The sequence below is a fragment of the Phoenix dactylifera genome, unplaced genomic scaffold (genome assembly GCF_009389715.1).
Source record: "Phoenix dactylifera cultivar Barhee BC4 unplaced genomic scaffold, palm_55x_up_171113_PBpolish2nd_filt_p 000511F, whole genome shotgun sequence".
Lineage (NCBI taxonomy): Eukaryota > Viridiplantae > Streptophyta > Magnoliopsida > Arecales > Arecaceae > Phoenix > Phoenix dactylifera.
The window spans coordinates 352524-369735 of record NW_024067925.1 but is presented as its reverse complement, the minus strand read 5'-3'; the positions used below and the strand labels follow the sequence as shown (position 1 = coordinate 369735).

Here is a 17212-nt window from a genome sequence, read left to right as displayed (position 1 = left end):
CTTATGGAGCTCCGCAAGTCAATTCCACTCGACAAAAGAAACATCACCCCCTATAGAGGTAAACAAATTTGTTCAGTTCCTTAAATATTCTGCGTACATATGCAATTTGCTAAGTCCATATCATGTTCTTTGCTAAGTAAAATTGTTGTATTCTCATTTCATTTCACTTAGCTTTTAGAAGAAACTACTAAATTCATTGATGTTGAAAGAGTGGAGACGCCAAAGAGTAAACTGAAAATGGCAAGGAAACATACGTATTACGGGAAGGGAGAAGGTGTGCTCCCTATGTACCATGAAGAAGCTATTGATTTCTTCCTTCAAGAAAATCACATGGAGTAAGTTACCTAAATTAAGTTTGCAATTTCACATTTATCACTATGTAAGTAGCTTAAATATTGGAATGAATTTTGTAGGCACACCATTTGGGAGGATGCAGATACTTTGAATGCTATAGAGCAGCTCCTACATGATGGGCCACTACGCAGTGATGTAGGTTAATTGAAGACATATACCTCGCATAAATTTATATCAACGGTTCTATTTGATGAAGTTCTTTTAATAAATGCAGGTCGTCAACGTTTACTTTCGTGTCATGGAGCTTTGGCATCGAGAAAACACTGAGTCTGTTGATAACCCATCTATATTCTTGCGCTGTGAAATACAGGTTTTGAATCACCCAAAATTTTTTAAGACTCTCCTACAAATTATGTGTATTCTGATATAATAAATTTTGTAGGCTGCCGTGAATCGACATCTATTGTGCATTGGTGAGGTAACTGCTGATGTTACCAAAAGTATTTTACAGTCCTTGCAGCCTAGTATTATAAAATGCCTAGTATAATAACAGCTTCGCTACCGTAACAACAAATGGCCATCAAAACCGGGCTACTACTGTTCTTTGAAGCCATGATAATGAAAATAGGAGGGATCAGCACAAATGATTTGGCGACAATTCTTGGAGCTCAGCTCTGTTATAACAAAGTCAGACGAAGAGTGCAGAATCAGAGGCACATCAACAAAATATCTCTCTTAAAACAAAGTTAGAGGCACACCTGATCTTAATTCCCCACACCCTAAGGCAAAACGGAAGAAGATGGCACACTGGAGCAGAACAAGGCATTCATAAACAAAGAAAACAGTTAAGTTAATTCCCCACACCCTATGGCAAAACGAAACAAGATGGAAAACAGATGGGTAATCTGTTTATCAAAAAAGACAAGACTCCAGTTCAAACAGATGGGTAATCTGCATATAATCTGCTTGCCGGATGGAGTTCAAACAGAAAAATGGAGTTCTTTCTCAACTCCAGTTAGTTTCCAACGTCAAACAGGTGTGGCAAACAGGCCCTACAGACTCTTCTCCCGCCTTCAAAACTCTTCACTGGACTTCCAACGGTAACCTTCTCCCGCCTTCAAACCAAAAAGCCTTCCGTTGGCCCCCCGATAAGCATACAGTCCGTTGGAAACTCAAAGAACAGAGGACTATGCTTGTGTCGCTCCAAAGAACAGAGGACTTCAAACCAAAAAGCCTTCCGTTGGCCTCCCGATAAGCATACAGTCCGTTGGAACCTCACAGAACAGAAAACTATGCTTGTGGAGCTCCAAAGAACAGAGGACTTCAAACCAAAAAGCCTTCCGTTGGCTCCCGACTGCCCTACAGTCCGTTGGAACCTCAAAGAACAGAGCAGAATGCTTGTGGAGCTCCAAAGTCTTCTCTAGAATTCCAACGGTCACCTTCTCCCTCCTTCAAACCGAATATGGCTTCCGTTGGCCACGCGAACAGGGAATTGGGGAAACTCCAAACGACTTACTTCCTTCCGCCTTCAAACCGAATCTCCTCTTCCGTTGGCCAGGGATTACGGAAACTCCAAACGTCTCAATTTTCCGCCTTCAAAATACTGGATCGGGGCATATTCGGCACATTTTCTTGAGACATTTTTCCTCCCAGGGACCGGAAATTATAGTTTCGAGAGCCGTTGGACCGAAAGTTTCATTTTCGATCAACAAGGACGGTTTATTATACCCGAGTCATCCGGAGGGTGGGGAGTTAATTTCCCCTAAAATAATAACCTTTTTTCTGCGGGCAACACATTTTCCACATTGTAGAGGAAATTGCATCTACTTTGTCGATTAGGATTTCTTGGACGACAATAGCGTTTTGGGTGGCATCCGCAATGGGATCTTATGGAGAGCTCCAGTGGATGGCGACCAACTTAGGTACGTTCCCATTATTACGGTGCTCCTTGGCAATATGGTTTGTGCCCAGCCTTTGCTCGTGGGTATCACCGGAGGTAAGATTTTTTTTTTTTAATTTTTTTACTAAGGCAGGTAATTCATACAATATACGTACAAATGCATCCAATGAAATTAAAAAATACACTTTTCTAGCCAGCGGGTAAGATAGCAAACCAGACTGGAAAGAGCGCTAACGGTATAACGGATAAGAGTACCAATAGTTCTGAGTCTCATTCCCCAGAGTAAAAGGAAGAGATAGGGTGCTATTAAAGAAGGAGATCTTGTACTTATAGTTTTTTTTGGAGAAGCTCACCATCAACACATTTCCTATCGAGCTCGGTTCTCTTTCAATGCTGAGTTCTAGCGTATTCGACATGGTTGTGTGCTACAAGGTCCCCATCAAGGATGCGAAGGTTGCTTAAAGCTGGCCGGTCGATAGGCGAAAGAGAAAAAAAAAGTGTAGTTCTGATCTGAATATTACAGAGCTTCTGAGGCAGCTCTCCACAAGGTACTATCGGTATGGCTGGCCACATAGGCGGCCACCCAATCTCCAGCTCCATTGGCTTTTCTAAATACATGCTTAGCCTGGATGGTCCCTCCATCTCGCATTATCATCCAGTTATCTCGAAGCAAAAGATGGTCACAATTAATAGCCCTCAGACATCTCTGCATCCAACTGATGATCGTACACGAGTCATCCTTCAAAATGACTGAACTAGCTAGTAGCACACACCGAGCATGTCGAAGGCCTGCCTAGATGGCCCTCAGCTCTGCACCAGAGACCGTGATGTCAAATAACTGGAGGTAGGATTTAGCTCCTCTTCTCTTATCACATCTAAACCTTAATCCATTGTCTCTCTCTCTCAAATTTTCTGTCTTGTTATGCTCTGCCCCTTATCTTATTGCATGCTGTTGAAGCTAGATGAGAGTGTGCCCATACATTCTATCATGGCATGCCTTGTATTTGTTTGCTTGTTCTATTCATCTAAATGCAAAAATGTTGAGGGCGAGCTGTTATGGCTGCTGCAAAGATTTTGGCAGCTAGAATGCCGGCAGAGTTTTGAAAAAAAAAATGGATTGCTGAAAAAAAAATAAAAATAAAACCACTGAGTTTTCAACCTTTCCTTCAAATCACGATTACTTAGATTTAAGAAATAATTAAAATGTAATTCCATCCGGAAAGGGATGGATTAGTAAAGAAAGAAAGTGGATCTCGCCTTTTTGGCATTGATCCGAGAGGGAGGAGCCGATGGTGAGCGATGGTGGGAAAGAGGAGAGGGAGCAGAGTGAGGAGTTCGTGGTGAGCAATGGTGGGAAAGAGGAGAGGGAGTACAATGAGCAGCCGGTGGGGAGGGATTGTGGGAAAAGAGGAGAGGGAACAAAGAGTGAGGAGCCAGTGGTGAGGATGGTGATTACTTCACCGTTCTGGCATGGATGATGGAGAGGAACCAAGAAATATGGTGAAAAAGGGGAGGAAATACAGAGGGAGGAAGGCAGGGTAAAAATATCACTTGAGACAATGGTGGAGAAGTCAGAATTGGAGCATGCGCAGCTGGAGGTTGCTCCTTCTCCTTATTTTTTCTTATGTTTCCATAAAAAAAAGCATCTCCCCATCACCAATTTTTTTTCATGCAAGCATGCCCTAATGTTTTTTTTATGAGGTCACTTACATAAAAGTGTCGGACCCGTACTTTTTTTATGCGGATATCCGCATATCTATTTTATGCATAAAAAAGACTCAAAAATATATTTAAAATCCTAAAATTAAATTAAAATTATAAGATGATAAAAATATAGAATAAAATATAAAAAATAATATTAATTTACAGCTGCAGTGTAGCGCGGCTTCCTTGCTGGGACAAAAAATGCTAGAGCAAAGGTTTGAAACTTTTGGCCTTATATTTGATGAGGTTTAGGGTTTAGAGTTTAGGATGTGCATGCGAAGCATGGAGAGTAGAAACATGGATGGTTGGGCATGTCTCCGCCACGGGCACATTGGTGGGGATTACAATTGAATTTTGCCCATGGCCTCATGGATGTTCAAATGATAGAGTTACTTACTGACAGGATGGGAGCTATGAGTTATGCGTGATGAATCCAAATCCATGCAGGGTGAATTATCTCGCACGTCAATTTAGACACTCAATAAAGTAGCAGCTTCTTGACAGTGCTTCAATCTCAGGGTGCCATTGCAGCTGAAATCTGAGCTCTTTGTGAAATAAAACTTGCCCCTGGCTCGAGGCCTAGTGTTTTGGGTTGAAGCAAACACTCAAGTGGTCCTTCAAAGCCTCCGACAGGATCAAGCAGGGAGGTTGGCACCATATTAGCTTGCCCAATCCCCCACGTCCCCGGACTCATTATCTCACGTTTATCTCTCATATTTACTACTATAGGTTGTATCACCGCCGAAGTCCAAGTTGAAGGTGGTGAGGTCGAAAATGATGCAAGATGAAGAGATGAGCTAGAGAACGATTTTATGGTAGTTGAGCTGAGATAGAAAGGCTGGTGCTAGCGATTTGACCTAAAAATAGGAAAAAGAAATCCACTTGCTAGAGTTTATCTAGTGAGGGACTTTTCGATGTTTAAGCTAGACAGAAATTTTGAAAAAAAAAATAAAGATTTGAAAGAGTTATAGAGGGGGAGAGAGACTAGTAAAATGTACCTAGATCCCCTCTAGGCATTATTTATGTAGAGCAAAAGTTAATATCTATTAGATAGAAGTAGGCTTTAATTGCTTGGTAATGGCCCATGCACGCTACAGATATTAGCGCAAATCGAACCGTAGCAACCCTGCAACATATTCTATAAATGGCGGGATCATAATCATGCCCTCAACGGGTTTTAACCACCTTTAATATGGTTTGAATTGAAGACACAAGGGCTCTCTATAGCTAGTTAGTTCGTCTGCTCAGATTGGCACGATAGTTCAAGTCAGTAACTCGTCTGATGTCGAGGTTAGCAACTCAGTTAGCTATCATGGTAGATGGCTCAGTTTTTGCTGAAGTTATCATCTCGGTTGGTTGTCGAGATCAGACTATAGTAAGATCAGATTGGTGAACATATATCATACCGTACTGTATCACTATTTTGCACTACAAACTTCTAACGATAATTAGGCTTGACCTTTTTGTAGGAAAAAAAAAAAGAGCCCGCGTCGATCAACCTTTTTTTCATCTACCATTTCATTATATTCTTACAAGTCAGAAGTCAGATTTGGAAGACGATGTTGGCGCTTGGAGGAAGACGGAAAAATAGAAAAAGATTCTTTTAAATAAAAAGCCTATTACACCGTTATGAGGGGCATAATAACATTTTGACGGTTATATAATATCTGATGTGATTTCAGATGTCACATCATACCACATGGAAGTGTATTTTTTTATTGTTTTTGGTGAAAAAGAAAGCTGGTCGAGGCCGAACACCCTTCACACTTGTGCCCTGCTCCTCTTTATATACACCGAGAATCGTGCGTTCTCACGTGTTGGCCTCCTTTGGCTGGTTCCCAGATTCCCATCCTACTCTCTCTCTCTCTCTCTCTGTCTCCGGAGCTAGACCCGGAGGAGCTTCCTGTTTGTAGGGTTTGCCGCACGGCGAGCGCCGAAAAAAAAAAACGTCCTTCCTCGGTTTATCTGACGCGGCGGCGACAGCGGCAGCGCCACCACCTTCCACTATGGCGGCGTTGACTTCCCCCGCGGCCGACTCGGGCAGGGACGAACTCGTCGATCTGATCCAGAGGTTCGTGGAATCGCTCGCGGAGGTGTGCGAACGTCTTCCCTTCCACGTCCATCGCGAGGTTCTTGGTCCCTGATATGCCCCTTCGCATTAATTTTATGTCCTTGGGTTGGTGTTATCTTCTTAATTGGATATGTTCATGTTTGATTGCTTTGGAAACTTGCTATTCTCTGTGTACTTGGGGATTATAGAATGGATTCTTTGATTTGTTGGGGTTTGTGCTTCTTTGTGGTAATTTTGCTTCTTGATGCTGTTGGCCGGACTTTCTCGTGGATGATAGCTGGGGTTAGTGTTAGGTGTCCAGCGTGGAGATGATTGATAAAGATGGAGATGCCTTGGTTTAGCAAAATTTGGCTTTAAATCCGATGATACATGGAATAATAGGCTATGGTTGAATTTTCGTCAAGAATTGCTAGGCTTTGTACTTATTAAAAGGATTACGCCATATCATGATGATGATGATGATGATGATGATGATGATGATGTCTTCTTGACTCATCAAAATAATATGGAGAGTGTTTAATCTTGACGGATTGTTCAAAATTTTCTCTAATTGATTGCATGGTCAAAGTGGACTATGCTTGATCTTGTTTGGATAACAATTTAATATTTGTCATTCAAATAATTTAGTTTTTGTCAGAAGCGTGCCAGATTTTTTTACCAAAAAACAATATGCTCGATATGTTGCACACAAGCATGGTATCTCATTGAACCAATCTTATTATCTATTTACGGAAGGTTGATTAGTTGGAATAATAAATTATTTATTGTATATTACTTGGTCCTCAGAAGCTTCGTTCCATCACAACTCTTGCTGCTCTTGCCATTGCAATTATCTTTGCTTGGAATTGTCGAGGATCTCTTCCAACCATCAAGAAGGCAACCGGAAGCAGCCCGGTCCATTGCCTGCTCGTGCTAATGCAAGCTTACATGCAAACATGATCGTGCAATCTTCAGAAGCTAGCACATCTTCTGGGGACTTAGGAGTGCAAATGTAGCTGATAATTTTATCCCGCCAGTTAAGTATGCTGTTGTTCTCTTTCCCCCTTAAACCTATAACACTTAAATTGACTGTCTTAGAAATAAGTTCTTCACCCCTCTAATTTGCAGCTGACCCTGGGGCAATTAGTAAGGCAAAGACTTTGTGAAGGGAGGAAGGTAATTTCTTTCTTTCTTTTTTTCTCGGCTCCATCTATCTCGTACCTAATACCAGCACATATAATTGATTTTTGGGGTTGCACCTATTCACTATTTGTATCATGGAAAGATGCAGTCCCCACCTCTGCTCATGGGGTTTCTTCTTAAAACTTAATATTTGGATGACCAGGAAAAGGTCGTCTACAAACAACAAAATGCTTTAGAGCTTGACTTTTTTGACATACAGTACAACAAGGGTATGTGCTATTAATAAGTGCCTATTTGAGAAGAAAGATGAGGACTTTACTGCACAAATTTATACCAGATACTGCAGGACCATTAAAGAAAGAACAAATCTAGTACCTGCACAAAATAAAATGAGGCTCGAATAGTTTAACGAATAAGCTTGGATAACTAATCTCTGACGAAGAGGAAGAGATTGACGTCTCATTTTCTTTATCACCTTTCCTCGTGTTACATAAAACCCAAGATTTGAGATTGTCCATAAAGTAATGCTAATGAGTCGTGATCATGCAGTTATAGAACCTGGATTACTTGCCCACTGATCAGGCTCATAATTTAAAGTAAATTAAATTCTCAAACATGCTGCATACCCATTATGACAACAACAAATCTAGTACTCATACAGTATAAAACTGAGGTTGGATCAGTTAACTATCAAGTTTCTTCATTAAAGTGTGATTCACATCTCCCCCCTCCCCCACCCCCAATGTGTAGACCAAGATTTGAGTTGGTTCATATGGTAATGCGAATTCAATGTGATCCCATGAGTTTGGTAACTTGAATTACTTGTCCACTGGTCAGGTTCATAAGTACATTAGGTTCTCAAATAATGCTGGATATACCTGAAAGTTTTCATGTACTACAAATCTTTCACCACTCTTGTAAAGCATCATGTTTCTTGTGCATGACCCTATGGAAAGATAAGTTACGAGTACTGCAACGGTAATATGAGTGGAAGGGATGTATCTGAAGGCATCATAGAAAGCAAATAATGACATTCTTTTTTTTTTGAGAGGGAGGGGAGACCCACTCGTACTATAATTACACAAGTTCAAATTCTAGAAATGCACCACCAAGACTCGCACCTGGAACCTTTAGTTTTAAGCAAAGTGTTGTAACCATTGGGATAAGCCCTAATATGTAAATAAGTGAAAAGTTCATTATGCAAAATTAATGTCTAGAAGATGAATTTGTCTTCTAAACTTCATCCTATAAGCTTTTGTGTAGTGTAGGTCTGTAAAGAAAAGCGACTATGCCTTGTATGATAATGGATGAGATATGTTTTAATGGATAGTTGAGATGTGTTAATTTTTTTACTTAATATTGCTGAATAAACAAAAGCATAATCAAGACTCACTATGTACCAAAAAATATGTGACATATTTTAGAATTACTAAGCTCTGGATTGGAATCTTTTTATTTTGTGAAATGAAGCTTGGTGTAGTACCATAATTAGGAGTTCTACATAAATTATGTTTACAATGAATTTAAGTTTTATTTATCTGATCTATTATAATCATAGACAGCATTCTTTTTGCCGTATACCTAAGGTTTGCATTATTTCTTTGCATCCATCTTCAAATTGATGTCTCACAAATTGGCTAATCTGTTACAGATGGCTTTGAATCTGATCTCAACCCATTAGTTTTCTTAATTAAGCTTGGGAACAACATCAGTGACAGATTAAGTTTAAGCACTGGCACTTAATAGCAGGAATCCATTTAGGGTGGAGCACATGCCTTTGAAACTCCTTGGAAACATGCCCCTACACCTGCTTTCCAAGCATTTTCTTATTAAATTTTCTAAGAGCTTTCCTATACCCTCAACTGACCTGCTTCTAGTTACTAAAAGCATAAGAAAAGGATTATTGATCTAACATTTAGTTAATCCAGATAAAGGTTTTCAGGCTTTCTGTTGATTTTGAAATGTTTTTAGAAAATTCGATTATTAGGCAAACAACTAACTTAGTGACATAGTTTGGCCACCCCATCTCTTCACCTACAAACTTTATTTATCTTTATGGGATTGTTGTTTCTTTTAAGATCTAAACTTCAAGAAAAGGTCTCTCATGCTATGAGAGATGAAATCAAGCTAATGGTTGCTAGTATAATTAGTAAATTCAGCACAAAGAAATCTATAAAGCATAATGGTTATTCTTAATGATAACAAAAATTCAAGGAGCTAAGCCAACAGCTGTTAGGTCAGCTGGTTGGCATCCCTCTCCTAAGGCTTGCCCTTGAGGGAGGTCCAGGGTTCAAGCTTTGATGGTGGCTTGTTACCACTGTATTGGTCAAAAAATTCAAGGAGCTAAACAAAGGTGTTTATGCTACATTTAAAGGAAGAATTATTTTATTAAATAATATTGTTTTCTGAGGGGAAAAGATCATATACAATGAGACAAACAGTGTCTTCCATTAATACGCATTGATCATTTATTCAGCATATGGGGTTCAATTCTCTTCCACAGGAGCATTTATCCTTCAATAACTGCATCCAGTCTACTATGCAAGAAAGAGCTTGAATGATGACCGCTGAAATTCCTGTTTGCAATTGAACATGACCAGGTTTATTTCAGCTTGACCATTATAAATAACATCTCTAATGCTTTCTTTTTGAATCTGAATCCAGTCTCCTAATTTTTTCTAGATGTCAATATTTGCAACATCATGCATAACAATACATGTGAGTTACTTCACCCTAGGAGCAATGAGATTCAAGGTTTTGTGCTCTAATTTGGTACTTTGCAATCAAAAAACATCTTGTGCGGCTATTAGGGCTACTAATGGGTTGGGCAATTTGAATTCAAAAAGATCTCCATCTGACTTGTGTCTGATAAACCATTTACCTATTGGTAATTACATGTTGTAGACTAAACTTGGTTCTCCTTGGGTCTCAGTCTTGCAAAATTGGATTTGATTTGATTACAGTGATTCAAATAGTAATGGTGGTCTGTCAATCTTTTTAACTGCATGACCGGTTAGGATTTTCTTTTTTGGAGTGCAACAACAAATTTTTAACTAAGTAATTACCATAGGCAATCTTAAAGTTAGGCTTGTTCGAAATTCATGTGGGGTTGCTCATGCTGAACTTATCCTAACTAGTTTGCAATTCAGCCTTAAGGGATTGCTAAATTTGGATGCCAAATATGTTACCGTACGATGCATTTGTTTCCTTATCTGATCAATTTTCCAATAATACTTTCCGTATTCATTTACACTTTTCACCAGAACAGAACTTAGCACCCTTATGATTGCTATATATACATTCTATACTACTTGTTTGACTTTGTTATGATCATTTATTCTTTGACAGTAAATATTTGATCATTGCCAAATTAATGTGCAAATACAGAATTAAATGGTTTTCATGAGCTACTTCGGAAAGATACACTCTAATGGAAGTAAAAAGAGAAATAAGTATCAAGAACGTTTCCAGACAAATAGTATCACTCTACTTAGACTTTTAAACATGGATAAAGTTCCTGATTATGCAATATTCACCCTTGGGGTTTTCATTTCCATCGTAGGATGCAAATTTTTGATTCCATCCACTAGAAGGATGATTACCATTATATTAGGTCAGTTGGAGCTTTTTGGCCATTACTAGCTAGGCTTCGATCACCCACAGCTCACTGTTGGGAACGAAGGTCACTAACTTTTATGTTGAAATTATATATTTTTATCTATCACCAGAACACTGTCATTCTGAGTTCCAAGCTAAGGTGGAAGAGGTGGATGATTGATGTTAGGTTAAGGGCTAGTTTTAAAAGGAAGATCAAAACATGCGACAAATCTAGATATTAGATGCACCAAAGAAAACTTTAAAATAACCCTGGACTTTACCCTTAATAGGAAAGTTTGGCAGATAAGGATTCATAAAACACAATGCAAATAGCAGGGAGAAAGCTTGATGACTATGGTTATGCTTATGGTAATATAGCTGTTATGAGATGAGTGAGACAAAGTTGGCTACGTGACAAAAATAACTTATAAAAGTCAATATGCTTAGGAGTTATATATATATATATATATATATATATATATATATATATATATATATATATATATTCATGGGGGAGATGCATTTTGGTTTGATAAATTCCCAAGATCAGTGGTAACATGTGGATCTCTAGCAGTTATATTGCCATTTTAGGACAGTTATGTTTTTCTTTTTTCTTTTGTTATGTGTAAAAGACATTTTCCATTGTCTTTTCACTGTTCAAATTGAAGTTATAATCCTTGAATATGGTTCAATTGCTTTGCAAATAGAGTTAATATGGTGATGCATTTTGAAGTATAACGGAACATGCATTCTTTCTCTGTGATTGGAAGGAAGGTGGAGGTACTGAAAATTGGTATGTCAACAAACTTATGAAAGAATAAGAAGTCATGCCTTTACCGGTTGTGTACAGAATGCTTGGAAATTGCAACACTCTACAGTTTGATACTATTGATGCATTCGATTAGTAAAAAATTCAATTGTTCTTTAAGTTGTATTAATTTCACAATTTGGACAAAGTTGGTCCTGTTTTACGTAATTCTTATTTGTTGATCTTCACAAGTACACTTTGGTGGCAATCTTTTTGTTTGCAGCAAGTAGATAGTTCACCCAACATTGTTGGCCATGTTAGAGAGTTCTTGATGGGACCTATAATGACATCTGAATTGTTTTAGTTATTGAAAAATCTATCTCTTTTAACTATATGGTGACACCTGGAGAGTTCTTACAATCTTGTGCACCAAGGGTTTCAGTTGCTGCTTTCCTAGAAGGCTGCCTAACATTTCCTCCATAACCTTGTTTGCTTGATCACTTGTAGAGTTATCTGCAGCTCTATACCTTTTCCAGATAGGTAGAAATATATGATGCATTTAATTCTTATATTTTTTAAGCTCTTTTTTCAATAGTAGTCTGACCAAATGCTGATTCGAGGATCATTGAATTTTCAGTTAGCTTTCGTTTGATGTATGATGTAGTTTGTATAACGTGTAAAATCAGTATTCATGTACAGGCACATGTAAGCATATATGAGATATCAAGATTATGCATTCACTTCTATTTGCTCTTCTCTGCATTCATAATCTAGTATTGTGAATTTCAGGTCACTTGTCGGTTGCTTGGTGTAATTCTTGAGGAGACTAGTCCAGAGGAGATCCAGGTGGTAAAGGAATAACTCTCTGTTTCTATTTCATCTTAGATTATAAAAGAAATAATTGAAATATAGTTGCTGTATCATGGACAGAAGCATGCAACTGTGAGATCTTCTGTGCTAGAAGTATTATTGGAGATCGCAAAACACTGTGATCTTTATCTCATGGAAAGGATTCTCGATGATGAAGCGAGGTGCGCATATTTTAAACTTGCCATACGTAAGGATTCAAAATATGTCTCTAAAACTCTGCATTTTATGTAGAAGAACATTCTTTATGCAAATTTAGTACTTCTAGATGTATTGAATAATTAAAGAATCTATAGCTTTCATGAAAAATCTATATGTTAGCCTTTAGGCCATGCACATTAAAGTTTTTAAGTCAACTATACATGTTTACTGGTAACAATGTAGGGATTGTTCTTCACACAAATACAATGGTGCAGGAAAGGGTTCTGTCAACTTTGAAGGATGCTGGAGTTTTTACATCTGGTGGTCTGGTTACTGATAAGGTAGGACATCTTCTCCTGTTGATGGTGTCTCTAGTAGAATGTTCTTTTGGTCATAACTTTTGTTTTACTTGAAGTGGAATTATGATCATTTTAGTATCTCCTATATTATGATTTCTTTTTAGGGCACTATTTTAATTTTTAAGTTATATCTCATTGTATCATCTTTATAAAAGACTAAATGTTATGATTGAATTGTCTTTTTGAATATACCTTATTAACTTTTATGCTGTGATGTATATTTATATCCCACACTAACATATCTTCTCTTTTGACGTGCAGTTGTTACTAAAGTCATACTAGAGTATGGCAGGTGACATGCATGTGTAGTTCTAATTTTTAATAATAAAATTTAGTTAAATATATAAGAATAAATGCTAGAGCAAGGAATGAAACCTTCGACTTCTTGCTTAATACACATGCTCTAAAATATGGAAACCACACGGGATGGGAAATGCGGGGTTGGTCAGGCATGCCTCACACATGGTCATATTAGAGGAGTTGGTGTTATATAGTAGAATACATGTTTTCTTTTAATATGATTCTGAAGAACTTATCAAGAGTGAGGTTGTTGAGTGATCTTCCATTGCGATGGCGTTAAGTATTCTCGAGCAACACCATAGTTGTGTCCTGTTTATATCATGCACATAAGTTTGCATGGTCATACTTGATGCAGATTGCGCACTGTGATGTTACAAAAGTCACCATATACATTTATATGGATCAAATAATGCTTTTAGACAAAATTAATGTGGAATCAAATCTTTGAAGTATTAATACCATAACGGTACTGGTACCTTATGGGTACAATATGGACTGATATGGTAAGTGTCTTACTGGTATATGGTATGCTTCTGGTGCCGGCACAGCTAAATGGAGGTTAAATACCATGTGTTGGTAAGGTACCAGTGCAGGGGCCTCTTGGTAACCTTACTGGTATAATCTGGTATGTATAATGTGGACCCTTAATGATACTTAAATTTGTGATTAAATATTTGCCTTCCTGAAAATTGCAATATGGTCAATGCCATCAATACTTGCATCAGATGCATATTTTAACCTGATTGTGCAATGATCTTGATTTGATCCCAGGAAAATCTCAAGTTTGTTCCCCAAATTTTAAATTACTCAACCAATTTAGCATCACATAATTTGAGAATTTGTTATTAATTTAAAGCGATTCACATATGTAGCTTGAATCCGCATGTATAGGGGGCTAAGAATGTACTTCTTTGCTTTAACTATATAAATTCTGCATAACATAAGAATATATAAGTTGAAGGAATAGGAAGAATAATATTGAGAAATCTGACTTTAAATAAAGTACGTATAATCTTTTCATTATGCTTCAACCATACAACTGTTAGAAATTGTTTCAGAAAATAAGTCTGGCTTTTCCAAGGTACAAAACTGTGAACATGGTATGTGAGCGGCCAGGGAGCTGCAGAAGAAGGTGTGGAGGCATGTGATAGAATCAGGCAGGGGTGGAAGATGGGAAAGAGAATAGGCAGAGGAGAGGAAAGGAGATTCATAAAAAAAGCACCTGGAGTATGTAGCTGCCTCGCACCTTTGTTGGCTCCTGCTGCCTAATGTCTGTTGCTAAAGAATGCCTGTCATTGTTTGCAGCTGACTACCATTGTTTGCCACAGAAGACCGCTAATTACCTTTCCTCAGGCTCTCAGCCTGTCAAGATGTTAGAGTAAGGTGGTTGGCAAGTGCCTAATTGTTGAAGATTCACATTCCACACAGCTATACTGTATCATTACCATATGACTGTTGAAGGCAGAGTTTGAGCTTCAACTTGTTTGAGTCAGATCATAACCATAATAATCCAGCGTCTTCCCTCCCATTTGCTTGGCTTCATGAATCCTTATTTCTCCATCAAGTCTCCTGCTGTTGTTATCGCAACTACATTATAGTGTCAAACATGTTATTGAATCAAGCACCTGTTCATCCCCTTGTTTTGATTCCCTGTTCCACTTTAGATTACAAGCAACCTAAGCTTTTTATTTACCTGCCGATTTACTCCAGGCTTCCAAGAGCCTAATAGTCCTTAATTTTATGCTCTAAAAGTTCTTAGTACATTTATATTAAGTTTCATATAGTTCATGATTACAGTATTAGTTTTATTATTGATCTCTTTAAGCAAAGATACTGTGAAGATGTAAATAGGGTAGTAGCATGGACCACGAATTGGCCAATATTCATGTTGCTTCCCTGTGAACTTTTCTGGCTTGTTCATGGGAAAGATTGATGAGTACAGGTGGATACCTGCTAACTTGGCCTATGGATTGTGGATGCAGCCTGGTAGGGATTCTATTAATTTGTGTCATCCAAGTTCTTTAAAACTTGTTCAAGTCTTAGAGCCTATGCTTCTTATGTTAAAAATGATCTTTTAAGCAACTTGTTAGCTTTTTTTTATTAATCATTTATTTTAACATTGAAGAGAGAAGAGGAGAGAGAAGGGAAAAACTTGAGTGAAAAAGAGGATTTTATAGTAAGTCAATATATGCTTTTCTGCAATACTACAATTTAGAAAAGGAATTGTTAAATTTATGAAGCTAGTCTTGTTGATTGCTAGATATGGTTTAAAGAAAAGTAAAATTCCATATATGTCCTGTAGTTTTTCCAATATAATTTTGGTACTTCTTATATTTCTTAAACATCTTCATCATGTTGTTATTTCTAGATGATTGATAATTACAAATACATTGTAATTCAGTTACTGGAGTTGCTGCTTGATAGTACCGATCAATACCAGCATGATACCATGTGCAGGCCATGGCCAGTATGACAGCCATTATTGGTCTAGCAACAAATTATGAAGACCTTACTATACTCGTTTCATATGGACCTGCTATTTAAACTTTTGGTTGTATCTGCTTCTGCTAATTATATGTCAAATCTGCAGGTTCTCTTTTGCAGCACTGAAAATGGGTGCTCATCTTTTGTGCGGCAACTGGAACCTGATTGGCATATTGATTCAAATCCTGAGATCATATTCCCATTGGCTGTAAGTGACTCCATTACAGTTTTAAGCTTCCAGATTGTGGATGTGTTCCTCTCTCAAACATCTGCATAGGGTTGGTTGCATGTTGAATGAAAATAATGAATTTCATTAGTTGGATATACATGCAATATATTTTGTGCATATTTGTTTCTTGCTGAAAAATCAAGTACAAATTATGAAACCAAGTGCACAGTTTATTTTCGCTGCCGTAAGTGACATTGTTTAGCCATATTAAGTTTGCTTTGCTTTATGATTTCAGAGGTTCATCAAATATGAACTGTATATTTCGCCAAGCAGACCTGAACGTACAGCTTCTAATGTTTTCACCTCGACAAGCTTGGAGCAGTTCTTTGGTGTTTCAGCTTGAGGCTAATATGTAAGTTTTTGATTAATATGCCATCACATGTAAAATTGTTTCCTTCTTATGTAGTTTTACTTTTAAGGTGTCATGACCCACAAAATATATTCTTGCATGCTGACCACCCAACCAGATGAAGCTGGGACGTGCGCTCCAGTTTGTTAAGTTTTTATGTCTGAGTGCACAAAATTTTTGAACTTGATACTATATCATCTTTATCCTGCCACCACCAAAAACTAAAATGAACCATTTTTGCTTTAGAGGTTCAGATTCCCTGACTTTCCTGTCAGGATTATGTTACATCAGATGGTTGTCTTGGTGTTTTGTAGATTAAAGGTCCATTGATCTGAAAGGATGTTGTCAGAGCTACAATTTGTAACTTAAAGCGTGTTTGTGGAAGAGCTAATTTTTCTATTTTAAATATGCACAACAAAATTACTACGAGGGTACAAGGCCTATGATATCTGACTTTCCCCTGGGGCCATTAATTTTACATGTGATGGTGACATTGGGGTGATTTGTACTGTATCCTATACCGTAGTCTGTATGGTACTTTATTGTAAGATCTAATGCAGTCTATTCAGGTTTTCGCTTCATCTTTGATAAACCATTTGGTGTGTTAGATTTTGTGAGATCTGTTGGTTGCAGATGGTGATCTCTGATCTTTACCATCTCAGGAATTCTGTAAGAAATTTGTTGCTGGCAGAAATTCGAATGAAACTGTAAGAATTTTTGTAGGCTAGTTAATATTTCAAAGAACATGGATTAACTCTGATGGTTATGTTTTGTGCAATTTGGTAAAGATAATTTTTGTTTCAATTAGTTTGAGGCAGCTTTAACGTTCTAAAGGTATGAAGTGGTTATGCTTAATACATGGTGGATCATCTAAGTTAATCTACATTGGTCATTGCATTCTACATGTCTTTTTAGACCATTTACAATTTTGTTTTTAGACACTCCAGAAAATAGATGGCGTGGATCATATTAAATCTCTCACCATGTCTTGACGAGAAGATAAATAAATTTGTCATGCACTGATAATGTCAAAGCCTTTACCAACAA

The 17212-nt window shown here is 37.7% G+C and overlaps 1 protein-coding gene across 1 annotated transcript; it reads left to right on the top strand.

Annotated features, from left to right (window-relative positions):
* The first annotated feature begins 5705 nt into the window (after positions 1-5705).
* Positions 5706-16746, top strand: LOC120106274 (peroxisome biogenesis protein 22-like). The gene is made up of 8 exons (XM_039119248.1): positions 5706-6027; positions 6756-6816; positions 7054-7124; positions 12226-12282; positions 12367-12467; positions 12725-12785; positions 15694-15795; positions 16052-16746. The coding sequence occupies exons 1-8, from the start codon at positions 5905-5907 to the stop codon at positions 16157-16159; spliced, it is 684 nt and encodes a 227-aa protein (XP_038975176.1). The 5' UTR covers positions 5706-5904; the 3' UTR covers positions 16160-16746.
* Positions 16747-17212: the final 466 nt, after the last annotated feature.